Source organism: Passer montanus, unplaced genomic scaffold (assembly GCF_014805655.1).
Source record: "Passer montanus isolate IOZ18808 unplaced genomic scaffold, ASM1480565v1 scaffold7, whole genome shotgun sequence".
Taxonomy (NCBI): Eukaryota; Metazoa; Chordata; class Aves; order Passeriformes; family Passeridae; genus Passer; species Passer montanus.
This window is the reverse complement of record NW_024372147.1, coordinates 14,218,218-14,235,869: the sequence shown is the minus strand read 5'-3', so window position 1 is coordinate 14,235,869 and position 17,652 is coordinate 14,218,218. Positions and strand designations below refer to the sequence as shown.

The following is a 17,652-nucleotide window of genomic DNA, read 5'->3' as shown; positions in this document are numbered from 1 at the left end:
GACCTGAATGAGCCTTTCCTTCATTGACACTGAGAGATATTAATTTTGCTGAGCTCACTTCACATTGATGGATTCATCTTTCACAGTCAACAGAGCTGAAGTCTCTGAAATTTAAACTCCCAGCAAGATCTCAGAGAAAACTAGAAAGATATGTCTCACATTAAGAACTAAGACATAAAAACATTACAGTATTCATACTGACTTTAGAATGTGATCATTTACTGCACAGCAGTGGGCATGGGCATTGAGAATGCCATCTGCTGGCAAAAACAGCACAAGGGAGCACAATTCCTTGTAAGGTAACTTCCAAAAATGGGAAAGTTTAAGAAATATGATGTGGATGGTCAGTTGTTTGGTTTGGGTTTGTTTGGTTGCTTTTCCTTTTTTTCTTAACTGCTAATTTGAAGAGATTTTTTTCAATAAACTAGCTTTAACCTTCATGTTATGATGAATTTTATGTAGAAATTTAGGTGGGAATGGATTTTGAACCAGAAGAGTATTACACCTTTATTTTGCACTGGAAAAGACTGACTTTTGAAAATTGTAACAATTTAAAAGACATCATACATAACAAGGAAATATCAATAGAGCTGAAAGACTGAGATTGCTTTTACTTTCTTGTTCTTCTATGAGGAGCAGCTGAGGACACTTGGCTGTTCAGCCTGGAGAAGGCGAGACTGAGGGGAGACCTCAGTGCGGTCTTCAACATCCTTGTGATAGGAAAGCATAGGGATGGGCACAGATCTCTTCACTCTCATGACCAGTGACAGGACTCAAGGAAGTGGCATGAAGCAGAGTCAAGGGAGGTTTAGGTTGGATATGAGGAAAATGTCTTCCACATAGAGGGTGACTGGGCACTGGAACAGGCTCCCCAGGGAAGTGGTCACAGCACCAGCCTCATAAAGTTCTAAAAGTGTTTGGACAATGCTCTTGGGCACATGGTGTATGTGGTTCCTTGGGTGTCCTGTGCAGTGTCAGGAGTTGGACTCAGTGATCCTTGTAGCTCCCTTCTAACTCATCAAGTTCTATGATTCTGTGATTATCCTATTTCACAGGATCTCAAAAGTAATTCTCAAGAATTTATTAACTATTTGGTGAGAACATGGAAAGTCTAAATCTCTGCAGTAAAAATTGAAAAAAAAAATCAAATTCAGCAATGAATCTATTTGTTTATGTGCCATCACATAGAGCAAGTTATTCCAAGCTTTCTGTGGCCAGTTTGTGATTTGACCACAAACAGTGGATAATACCTGTCTGGTAACTCCACTTACAATACAGTGACTGTTGTCATAGGACTAGAGCAAGGCAGATCCACAGAAGCCAACCTCTGCTGGTTTCAGAACTGTCTCTGCTGAGTTGAAAACATGTTTTCTTCTCTTTTTTCTCCCCTCAATGATAATTGATTAAGTGTTTTATTGTGTCCATTTCCATAGCCAACAACAACTAAGTTACCTAAACTATCTAGCAAAAACCAACTAGTCTAATATTGGCCTAGTGTTAACTGAGTATCCCATCCCTGAAAGCCATTCAGAAACATAGGCATAAGATTTGGTGGGGTTCAGCAAGGACTTTGGTCTAAACTTGATTTGATTATTGCTTAGACTAAGTTAACAGCCACTGACAAAGAGATGCTCAAAAGTAAGACCAACAAAAAAAGTTGGAAGGGACAGATGTCAACTCCAACATATTTAATAGCAGAGGGAAGCCAGGAACAAAAGAAAAAACTACAAAACATATTTTATGAGCAGAGTCATCCCTGACCACAGATTTTCCTAAGCTCATCTCTTAGAAACTACACATTTATTTATTGTCAGCTGTTTTGTGGCTCCAAGAAAGGCAGCACACCTGGAAGATCCAAAACTGACAAGATACCGCTCATATTTTACCACTAGGTTACCATGGCTTATTCTGACATATAGGAAGGTTCCAAGAGGAAGAGCATGGGTAAAGGAAGGTTAAGTGTTGTCTTGGATGAACACAAACTTCTCTCAAGTCTTGAAAATATCTGCTAATTTGAAAACAGCATTTCACCCATTTCAGGAAAGAAAGAAGCAGGATACAAGGTTTAAAATAAGCTTAAGAAAATTTAAAAAATAAGGAAAATAAGAAAAGTAGCTTTAAATGTTAGTGTTACAGAATTAACCCTTTGATCTCTGCTATGTACAGCAAAAATTGCCCTTGCAGGGATACCAAAGCTGTCTCCGAAACGCATCAGTAGAGCCCTGTTAACTCAGAGCTGTGGTGAGGATAAATGCTGGTGTGGTGAGACTTTCCTGATGGAACTTCTGAGAGGCCCATCACTGGTGAGATCATTCTTCTTCAAGGGACTGAAGTCTGGGGCTGCACTCTCCTGGGTGGAGGTACCAGCTCATCTGTGGCTGTCAGGCTAGCTCTACACAGGACTGTCCTTCATGCCACTCTTTCATTTCCAAATGTTAAAGAAAGATCTCAGGGTGCTCCCTTCTTTTAACATCATCCCTGGGGGATTTTTGTGACTGAAAGTCTAGACATAAAGGCAAAAATTGTTAAATCTGCCAGGATTGGAATATTGCCCTGAATATAACACGCTGAATACAACACACAACTGCTACCCTGGAGAGCAGCAGGCACTGTGTTAAAAACTCACTTGATTCTCAGAGCACTCTAGGAATCCATGAGAACACAAATAATTACATAGATTTCCAGCTCCCTGCATGAAACACTGCATGAAAACATAGTCCAGTTAGGAATGAACATCAGAGGAGCATCAACTGTTCAAGTATGTAACATGCTGCGTGAAACTCAGAAAAAGAGAGATACACAAAAATAAAGTCAATCTTTAAGTGTTTTCCAGATTCTCTGTAAGAAGCCGATTCCTTGGCCCAGAATATACTTCCAATTTAAAGCAATTTAATTACAAAGGGAGCACAAAGCACATTAAACAGTCCAGAAATTAAAACAATACCTTTTTAGGTATGCAGGGGTCTAAAGAATGGTTGCATTATACCATTCAAGAGACTGAACAGTAAGTCTATAATGTTTAAGGAAATCTGCTGGCTTGGTGTTCTTGGTCTCCTTCCTCTGATTACTGTCTACAAATGGCTGTGGAGAACCCACAACCCACACCAATTAGCACAACCCAGTAAATGAGCTTCCCCCACTCAACAGCTCCCAACAGATTAATACTTTAAGATCCTGCTATTCATCACAAAATGAGTATGTTGGCAAAGTCTCCTTTCACATGATAATCCACTGCTTGACATACAATGACACTATCCCACCATACCCAAAGACAAAATGGGATTCTTGTTATAATTACAGGCTTTAATAGGTAAAGGGGGTTGTTAGGTGCAGAGCAAGTATTCTCACTAGGCAGTCTTCAAGAACACAATCAGTGTACCCAAACTATTTAGGCCATTGAGATGGTCCTATGATCAAAGATATCCATCCCTACTTTTTAAGTAGTAGGTTTTAGATAGATCGATAAGATAGCAGATTGAATCATAAAAAGAATGGAATTACTGAAACAGTGGACAGGAAGATTAAAATATGTAAAGTTGCTGGGAAATGGTAAATGTACAAAAGCCTAATTAGTATTGAAAAATATTTAAATCTTCCATGTCTAATGAACTTTTAGAATTTGAGCTTTGCAGCTAGAAATATTAGGTTTGAAAAAATCAATAGCGCTATATAAATTATTATGTGCAAAGCCGTTAAATTATTAGTTTGAGACAAGCATTAAATCATATCCCAAGATATTCTTGAAGGCTTGCTTTCTATATCTGTTTAAAGTACTGGCCACAAACAAAATACATATATTTAAATTTTTCCCAGTGCTGTGCAAGTTCTAGAAGACCAGGAAAACAACAGGACACAGTCTGAGGTTAAGAAAGCATGCTGGAAGGCCATAATACCCATGACAGAATGTGTACTGTTTCCAAGCCTTAAGACCAGGAGCAAGACTCCTGTAGTTGGCCTCTCTTAGGGCTCTGTCAAATTTCATCCCCTTTACTCTGAGGGGTTAAACAATGGTGTCAGCAAAAAAAAAATCTGACCGGAACACAAATACCTGCATGCAATGTCATGCTCAGCCACAAAAGCTAGAGTAGAGGAGGAAGGTGGGGCTTTTAGTTATTAAGGTGGAGGCTGTTCAGAGACTGGCTGGGCATTATTTTGCCTGTGTGAGGTTCTGAGCAATTTTCTTCACTGTTCTAACTGGTTTGGTTTTGCTTTTTGCTTTGGTTTTGTCTTCACCTACTGATTCACCTTTATCTGGACCAATGAGTTTTCTTACTTTTGCTCTCTTTCCAGTCCTTCAGGTGTGGGGGAGAGCCTCAATCCACCATAAAGAGCTTACAAGACCTAGGAAAGCTTATTGATTACTCAGGACGTGGGAGCCAAAGCTGGGATCAGTCTTTTCTTCAGAAGAGACTGAAGAAAAGAACTGCCATAACGTTGGCCCAGCTTCCAAAGACAGCCTTTGACAGCGGGGAGTTGACTTCCATGTGAAAGTTTGCATAGTTCCTCAGAATCAGTCAGAGATTATACAGTCTAAGAATATGGCTAATCTTTTACAAGAGGGGTTTTTTTGTTTTTTTTTGTCTGTTTTGCTTTGGAGGGTTCTTTTGTGAGGTTAATTACTTGTTTTAAATAACACCCCAAGCTTTCCAGAGCTGTAGATCGGCATAATGTCCCACACATAGCAATGCATGAGACACAATGCAGAGGAACACAAGATGGTGACTTATCTCACCATTACAGACAAGCTTTGAAGTACTAAAATACATAAAATTGCAACACCAAAACAATACTAAAATTCACACAAGTTTGTTTATGAATTGGTTATTATTTTAATACAATGTTTACACTTAATCTTTTATTTTATCGGTTTTTGAATCACAAACGGATAAAAATCTGCAAATCTGGTCACCAGGAACACTGCTTTTCTTCTCAGTTCTAGGAACAGATTACCACCAGCAACTATGACCCCAAACTAATCATCTGGTCTTTTTGGTGGGACCATGTGGGGGGCTGATGCAAAAACATGCACCTTTCTTATAGAACTATCCAGCTTTCTATTTGGGACTGACTGCAGTGCTTAACTCATATAGGGGCTGTGAGGTACTGTGGAATACTCCTGGCAGTCAGGATCACACAGATTTGCAGCCAGCATGGATGCACCTCTTGTACCTGTATCTACAAGGCAGATGACAGCTGGAGTATGTGTAAGGCTGGTGTCAGTAGCCACAGTGTCAACTCTCATTCTACAGATGGCAGTGGGAATAAACATGAGCTTCCCATTCCACCCAGTCTGGAGACAGGGAGCGTCTCAACTCTTCTTACTCAGGTCTGGTTCTATTTCTGAATACAGTGGTAGGCAATTAACTTCAAATGAAGTAATATTTTTATCTTTCAAGAAGGAAGATAAAATGTTCACTTTTTTGCTAATTATGGGGTATTTTTGTCTTTGTTCTAACTTCAAAATACTAGATAGTACCTTCTCTAATCCAAAATCCAATCCAATTATTTCAGAGGCCTTTGGATTAAGTTTCTTCTCATTATGAAGTGCAATTAAAACCTTTAATATTTCTCTCAAGTAACTGATAAATTACATGAGAAAGTAAGAAATTCCACAAAAGTAAAGTATGTAAGACTTAACAAAATTAAGAAAAACAGACATTTGACAAAAACATTGCACATGACAGAAAGAAAATAGATTTTAAAAGTGGCAATGATATTCTGGTTACATATTTATCATAAATCCATGATGGAAGAGATGAGAGGTAGGTCATCTGTAAATGATACTGGGCAGAGGTCAGAAATAAAATATTCTTGAAATTTTCAGTTTCAGAAATCCCATATAGACAAAATATTATGAAAGAGATTGAGGAATCCCACAAGCAACATATTAAGAATTCTATCAGATAACCCTTAACAAAGTAACCTTTGTGAATATACCTGTGAATATTATAAGCATATTAGGTATGCTTAATTTTTGTTCTTATAAAGAGGAATGGGGATTCAAATTTCATAATGCGGTTAAAATGCTGTAATTATTCATAACTAACTTAATCCCATGCCTTTGGTAGCTGCCTCACACAAGCCAAAACCTGTTTCCATAAAACAGGGGCTATTCTACGACGATTGAACTTGATGTATTTAATTTTGATATAAAGCATTTAAAAATAACCTCTCACCAATTTTGCTGATTCACACTAACAGCTTAGCATCAGCAGGTACCAGTGTTTTGGCAGCAATGCAAATGCATGCTAATTTTCTTTGAGCTCTTTCCTAAAAAAAGCAGAAATGGAAGTCAATGCCAGAATGATTGTCACATAAGTGCAACACCTTACTCACTGTAAAAAAGATGATAAAGAGACTTTTTAGACCATCTCTAGAATTTTAAATAGTACTAAGAAAAGAAGGCTTTGACAATTCTTGTATCCAAACAAAGACGCTATTACACTGTAACCTTCTTCTGAACCACTAAAATCCTAGTATCTCCCCACAAAAAGTCCAGAGCATACACTCCCATCAACATCCTCCAACAGGACCCGGGAGCTCCTGCCTTTGTACTGCTGGGCAGCTCCACAGCTGCAGCCCTGGACCACTGGCAGCTGCAGGTCACCCTGCAGGGACACCATTTGCAACCACTGCAGCGTGAGTCAGCTCAATTACCTTTTCAAGTCTGCCTCCATTTTCTTTCTTTCAATGCGCAAATACTTTGAGACACAAAGCAAGTCTAGTAGCCAACTAAAATTAACTTCCCCAAACACATAATGAGCTAAAATGATCCCACGCAATAGCTATTCCAGCTATGATCACAGCCTCTAAATACCTGAAGAATCATATTTGTAGCATGTCCCCAAATGTGCATACCAGGCCACCTGAGATCTTAAGCAAAATTAATTCCTAGGCAGTTACGGCATTCTGATAGTGCCTGAAAAATCTGGTCTTGACCTCCTGTCTCTTTTCCCTTTCTTTCATTTCAAATGATAGGTTTAGCTCAAGTACCTATGTCCTGACTTGAGGAATTTTGATGAATTTAAGTTTTCAAGTAAATCAGCACAAAACCCACGGTGTCCAGGATTTTATTAGTGATCCACACAAGTCCACACAGCAAGCTACTAGGCGTGATGTTAACTGGTTTTAGATCTGCTTTAACAAACGAAATGGGACTACAGACCACTTTGTTGAAGTACAGAGCTGTGCACATTGCTGACCAAAATTCCCAGATCCAAAAATTCTCCACAGATTATGAGCAGCCCGAAACAGTAACTTTTGAAATGGTAACTGTCAGAAGAGAAGTTATTAAAGCTTTATGGAACAATGACAGTATCATAAAGCAAAGACCTTTTAGGAAGCCTGAAGGAGGCAAGCCCACTGCAGCTGCTGATGCAGATAGCTGCCAAGAGGAAATAAAACATGTCTTGCACTTTTCCAAGATCCTCTTTGCCTGCAGGCAGGCTGGAAATAAAATAGTCCTAGGCACAGGTAAGGAAGGACTCACTTAAGTCAGCAGTTAGCCTCTGCACTGGCTAATGGGCAACAGGAGGCCCCTAGTACTATTCAGATAGGAAATGCATAGACATTCTTGATAATCACAGGACAAAGTACAAAGTAGCCACAGTGCATAGCTTGAGCAGTATTTATTAGAAGGTTGGGGGTGAACAGCTATTTAAATAAAAAGGATTTTATCTAGACAAAGGCTTGAATATGCACGAATGCAACAGTTAAGTGTCTCCAGATGGAAACTGACAGATAAAATACGAGTGTACAGAAGGGCCGTCAACAGCTTCACCCTACCCCACCCAAAAACATGGTCTTTTGTGAAGCTGCTTTATGCAGCTGAAACTTTCTTGTTAATTAAGCAAAGATTGGTAGGTACAGCTGCAATTTCAAATGAGCTCTTTCCAAGACCCTCCACTTGTTCTGCCTCGCTACCAGATGCACATTTCCTTTTCCAGCTTGTACATTGTTTGCATTATTTTTTGTCCTTTTCATATTACCATAAGATGGAAGTTTTGAGTACATGACAAAGAAAACAGAGGCACCACTGGAATACCCCTTTAAAGTCATGTTGCCTGTTGTCATGGCAACCATTTAATTAGTTGCATTACTCATTTTTCACCAGCACCTGGCAACATCACCTCCCCAAGATCTGTTATTATTAAGGAGTCTGCTAACTCAGCTGCTTTACAAGGTAACAGAAAAGATGTGCAGGAATTTCCACTCTGAATCTTATTTTTAAGGAATCGCAAATCACTCATAAATTGCCCAACAGCTGAATACAAGGTGCACAAATATTACCGTGACAACCCATCCCCTTGAAAAGAACATAAAAATAATCTTGGTATCTAATCATACTCCCTGCAGTACCAGGGACTGCATTGCTATTCACTACACAGAGAGGTGTATCAGACCTTAAATTCTTTCAGTGAAAACACACAAATGCTTTGACAGACAATCTCTTGCACCTCTTTCTTTTGACATCACAGGTGTATGGCATGGGGACAGAATTGGCCCCATTTCCTCCAAGCTTCCTTTTGCAGGAAGATTGCTACCCTTCACATCATTGCTGTCCATATCCTCAAGCTGTGCTGAGAAGCACACAAGCATGTGCTGAACCACCACCACAATTACCATAATTAAACATTATAATCAAACAGGCTCCAGTCAGCCAGCAGTCGGACTTGAGAAAACCAGGAGCCTTCCTCAAGAGTAAACTGTGCCTATATGTGAGCTGCACAGAGACTTCAGACTCAAAGGGCTGGAAAAGAAGAGGTTGTTTAATTACATTCCACAGGCAATCCCATCACCTTGGATAAATACTTCACTTGGACAAAAGGTCACCTAGTTACTTAAATTCCATTTCAGAGTTTGGGACCATAAAGGAATACATACTTACAATCATCTTTGGAAGTCCACTGTTTCAATGGCTGAACCCAGAGTTTAATATTTGGGTGCTGTTACAAAGTAAACATTCTGACATTTTTATTAGAATGGGGAAACAAAAAAGCCTTCTCTCTGCCAAACAGCAGAGAGGATACAAAGGAGCCTCATACAGAATTCTACATCAGAGAACAGCAGAAAGAAACCAAAATAATTCTCTGATCTGTACAGTGGGTTTCTGAAGGTACAAATGCGCTTCTCCACAAAATTTTAGATGAGAAGTTGGTCAAAATGGATAGCTTTATCCCTTGATATTGCCTTTATTCAAGTTTCAGGCTCCCTTCATGCTTTGTAAATACAGACTTTGGCAGTTTATTGTTTAAAGATTGAGCAGTAGTGAAAAACACATTCATTTCTGCTTGTCAGAGATGTTGATGAATTCCAGTCACATGCAATTAAGCTAGAATTCAACACAATGACAGATTAAACAGCGAAGTCTAGACAAACAAGGGGGAAAAAATCAATCAAAATACAATTCCCAGAGAAAAATTCCTAAACAATTCTACATTCTTTCTGCTGAAAAGGAGGGGGGCACAATCTTATCTTATTTATTACATGAAAGTAGAGTATTTGTTTTATTTTAATTCTCGCAGTGGTATTAGAATGCATCATCTAAAAGAGGCAGTAAAGATACTAGTCATGCTGTAATATTTTTGCTACAGGAGCAACATAGGAGCTTTAAGTTCTTAAAGTAAAACAAAGATATGCCAAAAGTAGGATACACTGCATTTTGCATTTCTTAAATTCTCTCTCTGTAAAGCAAAGCAGTGTCACTGAGATGTTGAATTGGCTTCAAGACATTTAAAATTCAATGAAAGACAAGTATTCTAGGGCCCAGTTTACATCCACATAAATACAGGGCTACATGTCTTCACTCAAAAATCTTCATGCTGTGTATTTTTTTATTAGTTATGCTGGTTTTCAAACCCTAGGACAAATCATAGAAGTATGTAATTTTTTCTTAACCCTGGCAGTGCTCTCTAGATATGGAGAGATACAGCAAAAACTGCTTTAACATATGCTGCAAGAAGAAAAAAGTAGTTACACAAGACATTTTTGTACATTATTTAAAACCATCAGGTCAATGCTGTCATGATAGCAAGGCATCAGGGTCTCTGTCAAAAACGTATAGCAACTGACCTCAGGAAGGTGATTTGGTTGCATGATACAAAATATCATAGCCCTTTTTACCACACATTAGAGATGTTCCAGAAGCTGGAATTTTTAACACTTGTCAGTAGCAGGTTGTACTGTATGACAGTACTTAACATGCATATGGCCACAATGATTTCACCAATGACAGAAACCTCTACTACTTTGAAAAGGTCATATATGTTCATATGAAAAACCTGATTGAATTCATCCACACTTATTCAGCAATGGTATTAAGAGTAATGAGATCTTAGAAAACTTACCGAACACTTGATTCTCATGACACCAGACCAAACCCAAACTTTACACTTCACAAAACTGGTAAACAAAAGATTCAATTTATTGAATGAATCCTCTTAAGGAAGAATGGGCTTGAAAAAAAGGCAGCAGAAGAGATTTAGTGTTGCTAGCCCTATACATTTCTGATTTCCTCATACAAGCCCAAGAAAGTTCCTGGGAGTGAAGGCAGACTCACCATAACTTAGCTTCTCATACCAAGAAAGATAACTAAGTTCAAGTTCTTTGGGAAGAAACACAGGGCTTGAGATGCAGTAGTACAACAGCTGTGACATCAGTTCTGTCTCTGTCCAACTACAGAGCGAACCTTTCCAGTTATTGTTTTTTATGTACACCACCTACCACAATAAGCTTCCGTCACTGGACTACTAGATTGGTGCCAGGTGAAGAAACTGTTCAATCCAAAGGTGAGTTTTCCGAACTTTAAAAAGCCCTAAAACTAATGGGCCAGGCAATTTCAGGGTGTCATTTAGCATTCTGTTCTTAAACTCACCTCGAACTTCAGGAGAGAATCGAGCTGAATGGCGAGACACAAAAAGTTTCAGTTCTTGATCCAAGTTGCATTCGACCAGGTTTGTGTCCCATGATCGGATTCCTAAAATTCAAAATACAAAACACATGTAGCTTGACACATGAGCACTAGAAGTTTTAACTGAGTACTAGTTCTATTTGCATTCAAACTATTTGCATATTTCCAAATTCCAAAACCAGCCTCGCTTTCTTCCACGGCACAAAGCTATTTTTTAAAATGCACTCAGAAGGAGTTTGACAGCAATCAGAAAAAAAAATCTGCCTTTCTAAAGGGTGACCATTCTTTAAGGCCCCAGCTTTAGAACTGCAGTAGTAGCCACTTCACAGTAAGTTACCAATGTCCCTGACATGACTTTAAAATCCCAACATACAGATTTACAAAAACAGAAGAGTGAATCACCTAGAGGACACTTCAGTCATGTTGCCCCTTTGAGACTAAAAAGACAGCATTACCTAGCATGTTGCTAATTAATATTTAAATACAAAGTATTAAATTGCTGACTTCTTCATTCAGCATCTTTGAAGCATACCATATTTTAAATTAAAATTCAAGTGATCTTTTATTTATGAAGTGTCAGAACTCTAGTTTTGAAATTTGAAAATGCTGTGCTTGATCTTTTTTTTAAAAAAAACCAAATTGCACATCTCTGTTCCCTACTGTTTTTCCCCCAGCTACTTAAAAAGTGAGACACTTGACACTTATATGACCAAAAAATATATTATTCTTAAGTAGATTTTTAGGGACTGAAATTTGACCAGGAAAAAAAGTCATTGCAGCCAAAAGATAAGTTTCTTGTTTTCCTCCATAAGACTTCAATGAACAGTTTGGGGGAAAAAATCAGATTTTTATATGATTTTGTTTCAAAATTGTTCTGAAAATCTACTTTTGAAATAATGAGCAAGCAGTAACACTACAAGTAAGTCCAGGAACTGCTGCAATTTTGAAAATGAAATATGCACTCATTTTTTTTAGAATTTAATCATTCATTTTTAAAAGCCCATCATTACATCTACAGAAATGAACTGGCAAACATAAAATGGATTGCTGGTGAGGAAGTGTCTGGTGGCCCCTCCCTACATGACCATGCCTTTGCATGGAATTATTGGATTAGACTACTTTGGGATTTGACAACAAGATGCCTGAAGAGGTGTGTGTCCAACCCCTCAAAATGAGTGTAGAACTAACACTTCTCTCAGGGTTTCAGGCTGTGGATGTTACTGCAATGCCACTTCCCATGCTATATGTATTTTCTATTTCAAGGGAGCAGAAATGTCAGAACTTAGACTGGCAGAAGCCATGTTGCAGGGATGAAGCATGAGGAGAAAAGAGGGAATAGCAGAGAAACCAGATCTGCAGTGCTATTCTCCCATTGCAGCTCTGAGTAGGTTCTCCATGCAAATATGAACATCTGCATTTCAAGAGCTTGAAGCCTCTGCAAGAAGAATGCATCCAGGGCTCTTCCTTGTCAGTATCCAAGTAAAGGTAGGAGCAAGCTTACTGTAACATGGTACCAACAATTAAGTAGCTGCCATTTGAATCTCAAAAAAAATTTGAAAATGCAGTATTGCCTGTGTGTTCCACAACCACTTGAGAAAAATCACTGAGCTATAACCAGCCACCTCCACTTCCTGGCTGACGCATCATTGTTCAGAGGCATAAGCAGCAAGGTTCTTCTGCAAGTCTCCTTACTTTGTTTCCTCAGAAAGCACTTGGCCATATGGTACATTTTTGGGACAAGTTTTGGCAGGCAAATACATCTAAACAGGGTTTAATATCTTCCAGGTGTTGGAATATTTGAGAGCAAGAGCACCAAGATGATATAATATGATACAAATAGAGCACATATGAAAACAATAACTATTAAAGTGACATTGATCACAAAGTTGAAGTACACTGAATGAATCAGTGCTGAATTTCAAGAAGCTTGAAGAGAAACAGCTCCCTGGCCTATGACACCAAGCTTGGGCAGAGAAACTATGCTTTCTGGAGGTCGGTGAAACGACATGGACTATGATTCATCAATGCTGCTAACGAAAGGACTGGTCCACCACCCCTAGCTGCTTTAGATGTGATCCTAATTTGCTGTAGGGATAAGATTCTGATTAGATATAGTCAAGATTGCTCAATCATTGCCTGATTGAGCCAGGCAATGTCCAAAATACGGGACTCAACACAAAATAAATAGGAAAAACAAAAAGCCAAGGGCATAAAAGCCTTTATGGTCTATGCATGCAAGTTGAAGCTGGAATTTGGGTAGACAATCCAAAATAAGCAACTGCATGATTCAGCAATCTGGATGCAAAAATTATGCATCTGTATTATAGCAGAGAAAACTGTATTAAACGAACGATATCACTGAATCAGGTCTTGGGTGGAACAAAGGTAAACGCAGAACTAAAATCCAAGGTCAGCCCAATGATGGCTTAGCAGTGTGGACATAACTGCTGTAAACATGGCTGAACTGGAGCTGTTTCTTTCCTTCTGCAGTCTTAGGAGTGCAATGCCACCAGACACAGGACTAATCAGACAGCAGGGAGGGCACACCCAGTACCATCTGCTAAATCACTGGAAAAATCTTGAAGCTTTCTCTTCACACCCCTCTTCTCTTTTGGCGGATGGTGGGTTGGAGAATTGCCCCCTTAGCAAAGTCACATCCAAAATGCAATTAAAGAAAATGTGTCTTGCCACACCATTCCCTCCCCACCATATATTAAGAAATGACTCTGCATTCCACCAGGTTGCGTAGCATCACGCCACTGATGTGTTATCAGCAGATGTTTTCTTTGACACGTTGCTCTGCAGTTTGGCGCATGAATCCACAGTTTTCAGTCATGGTACTCAGGAGATGTACCAGGGAAGACAGCAAACCAAAGTTATAGAGAACCAAAATGCATTCAAAGCTCTATTGAGAATAAAGGCAGCAAGAAATTATTTTTTTCCAGTCTACAGCAGACTTACCAAACAAAAAAATATTAGCTGAGCCCACAATTGCCTCACACAGACAAAGCATCAGACTCCCACCGTATTCATCCAGAAAAAATGTACCTCAACATTTCACCAAGGAGTTTTCTTAGCAGGCAAAATTCTCAATTAGATAGTCTAATACTAGAAGCAGCAAGGTGACTTTAATCCAAAATGATGAATTAAAAGGCCAAACACTCCTTCTGAACACCTAAACCTGTAAGTGGGTGTTACGCTTAGTGGCAGGAGATAGCAGCAACTGAGCTATGCAGCAGTGACTGTACAATAGGAGAATGAAGAAGAGACTGGAGAGCATTTCTTGAGGGGAAGGGTATTAGCTGTCTTGAGGGAAGAAATTTTATCAATTTGCTTTATAATCTCTGACAATTTAATAAAAATGCAGCCAGTTCTCTTCTAACACAACTGAAAATTAGATAGAGTTAAGGAAGTGCAATGCTGAAGAAGCTCTGAATGACAAAGCACCTGCCTCAGTAGCTCTCCCCAAGAGACAATGGTAGCAATAAAGATGAACAGGTTATGATGAACCTGGTTAGCTGAGATGAGGATGCTTTTTACCTCAAACAGTAATGAAAAAGGATTCAGAGAAATAACCAACTAAAGCAACAAGGGTTGAGAAAGCAACAATAGAGACACAGATGAAGTCCTAACTGGACTGCTGAACCACACCTACATGACAAGGCTGCTACCAATTCCCCCATTCCAGGATCTCTTCTCCACTCTTAACAATGGCAGTTCCTGAAATCTTTGTTTTCACCAGCCAAGAACAAAAAAATACATATTATAAAATCAGCTATCAACTGAGTTTAAGTGACTGTAAGGTCCAACAATCATTTTCTTCGTGCTTTATTCCACTAATACTGCAACAGCTTGTTGTTTTTTGTTGTTTGTTTTGTTTTTTTTTCTCCTTTCTGCTTATAAAACTGTCATTTCACTTGCAATACCACCCTGCACGCCCGTCTTAAGAAAAGGACAAATAAACGCCGAGTCAGAGGAGTCCGCAGTCGGACAATAACGCGGCTGAGCCCTCGGCTAACAGCCTTGTTACTCATATGGGTTTTCTTTATTGGAATATATACGCGTATATAGAACTTGGGTCCTGAAAAATTGTCCAGACGACAGCAAAGTCCCAGCGCCCAAAGTTAGACACAAAGGCGCGGCTGCGCTCCCGCCCGCGCAGCCTCTGCCGCCGAGAGGGAAAACGCCCCGACCCCCGCCGGCTTAGCGCGGCGCTGGGGGACGGGGACTGCGGGCGGCAGCCGCCTCGCAGCCCCAGCCCAGCCCGCCCAGCCCATCCCCGCCGCCCTTTGTCCGCCCCGAGCAGGCACCGGGACCGCAGTGCGGACCGTGCCACGCCCACCCGCCGGTGTCTCCGGGCAGACGGGCTCCCGAGCCGGCCCCTCCGCCCAGCCATGGCGGGGAGGGGGCTCGCTGCGGCTTCCCGCAGCCCCGCTCCGCAGTGCCCGCGCCCCGCGGGGGAAGGCGGGTGGGTGGGCGATTGCGGCGGGACCCCCCGGGGAATAAAGAGCCGGAGCCGCGGCTGGGCGGGATGCGTGTCGGGGGCTATCCCGGCTCCCGGCCGCGCCCAGGGAGGGGCAGGGCGCCGGCGGGGGGTGTCGCGGCGCTGCTTGCGGCGCCCCGGCTCCCGCCGCCTCACCTCGCTCGATATTGGTGATGGCCCGCCGCAGGTGCTCCTCGGTCACCAGCTCGCCGACGACCACCAGCAGGTAAAACTTGCTGTCTAGGAAGCGGTGGGAGAGACTGGGCGAGGTGGAGGTCGGGTTGGGGATGCTGCATGAGGGCTCCGAGTCCACTTCCACCACTACGGTGGCCATCGCCTCCGCCCCGCGGCTCCGGGGCGCTGAGCGCAGAGCAGCTCCGCAGGCGGCAAGGAGGGAGTGAGGGCGGGTGGGGAGGCGGCGACGCTTTTATACGGAGACGGTGCAGGGCAGGGACCTGGTGAGGAGGAGGAGGAAGGGGGGGAGCCGGCGCATCCTCCGCGCCGCCGCCGCCTTTCCAGCATCCACAGCTGATGTCATCTGCGGCAAATCCTCCCCGCGGCGGCCCCCGGAAGCAGGAAGGACGCGGGGGGCGAACAACGCCCCGAGGGGACGCCAAGGGGTGCGCCCCGCGGCTGGCTCCCGGCCCGGCCGTGGCACCCCTGGACGCCCCTCGCGTCCCTTGCTGCCCGCGGCCCTCCGGGGCGTCACCCTGCCGGCCGCTTACCCCTGGGCCCGTCCCTTAAATCAGGGCGATGGGGAGCCGCAGGTGATGGCCTGGCAGACCTCGTGCGGGAAAGCCGGCATCGGGACTCCAGCAGCGCTCCAGAAGCGGATGAAAAAGCAGTGCCACTGCCCAAAGCCAGTTGTCCTCTCCTACATCTTGCTGTACCACTGCAGCAAAATTTGAGTCATACTTAAATACACACCCTCACCCAGAAATCGAAATATTCTTGCTACCTTTTTAAATTTAAAAGCAGTTTATTTGATAAGATACTTCACACATAGCTCTTCTGAACATATTCAATACCCACGGATATATGACACCAGAAAAACACTGGTTTTGGACAATATGTTGAAACCCATAGTCTTAGCTTATTAAAAGCTGCAGAAGTTCAAAGGGCTTTGATAAGTAATGTTGATTGGGCTCAAGCATCTCCAGGGAGCAATGATGGCGGAAAACTTCTACAATGATAGAACCAAAGGTTTCGTTTCTCTTCTTATAGATATTAGTATCTACACCCCCCATACTCAGTGATAACCACCTCTAAAAGTGTGTTACTGTCTCCTAACGAGGGATGGAGAAGTCAAATCCGTCTGAGATGTTCCTCTCACTTTACTGACATAAACAAGCCACTTGTGTACACTAAGCCTCTTGTTTATAAGGCTCATGTCATGTGGGATAAATTTCACTGTGACATAGGAAAGGATATAAACATTTATAGCTTGTTTTTTCAGATAGCTGCCTGTCCCTGACTGAGAAGACACTTCCTCTGTCTGCAGCTTCTTACAGTGCTGGGTGTGCAAATTCTCTGCCTGCTGCTCAGGAACAGAGTGCTTGCCTGGGTGAACCAGTATGTCAGCCTTGTCATCTTCGTATTTTGTTCCAGGACACAGTGGACTGGTTTGCATGCATTTCAGGTTGTCACTCCTAAGTTTTTTCTGTCTTACTAGCCTAGAGGCTACAGTTTCAACTACCCACAAAGATTAGAAGAGGATCATTATACATGCTGGTCCATAGTGTTGTATCTGTCTATAGCACCTAGTGGTTTTGATATGAATAGTTCCTCTGCATAAATACAGCACTCAGAGTCTTGGCTTACGCAGTGTGGTGTGTTTGGATGTTGCATCCAAAGTGGACTTTTTCTGAACTGCCGTTATTCTGAAGGTTGTGGAGTGCGGACAAGCGTTTTCACAGCCATGTCAGGTGGCTGAGATGACACAGTGGTAAAGAGCAGCAGTGCTCATTCTTCACTGGAGCTGACACTGCTTATAGGACAAATACAATAGCATAGATGCAGAAGAACTAGCAGCAGTTTTAAGGTTTGCAAGGTATTCAAAGGTGCAGTGTGTTCCTCTTGGGATATCTGGGCCCCACTGTGACCCACATATCTGTTAATCTGGGCCCCACTGTGACTTTGCTGTTTCCTGTCAGTTTCCATGGGATGGAGTAGATGCCTACTTAGAAATAATGTCCATCCCCTGAAGCCTTTTCCTATATGGCCTCCTTCCTAATAATTTATTATAATTATAGATATCTTC

The 17,652-nt window shown here is 41.7% G+C and overlaps 1 protein-coding gene across 1 annotated transcript in view; it reads right to left on the bottom strand.

Annotated features, from left to right (window-relative positions):
• MAP1B (microtubule associated protein 1B) overlaps positions 1-16,050 on the bottom strand; it is a 71,515-nt gene extending 55,465 nt beyond the window's left edge. The window contains exons 1-2 of the mRNA XM_039729801.1: positions 15,549-16,050; positions 10,874-10,975 (exon numbers count right to left, since the gene is read on the bottom strand). Of these exons, the coding sequence (XP_039585735.1) occupies positions 10,874-10,975; positions 15,549-15,726 (280 nt within the window). The 5' untranslated portion in view covers positions 15,727-16,050. The remainder of the gene's footprint in view (positions 1-10,873; positions 10,976-15,548) is intronic.
• Between the last annotated feature and the right edge of the window lie 1,602 nt (positions 16,051-17,652).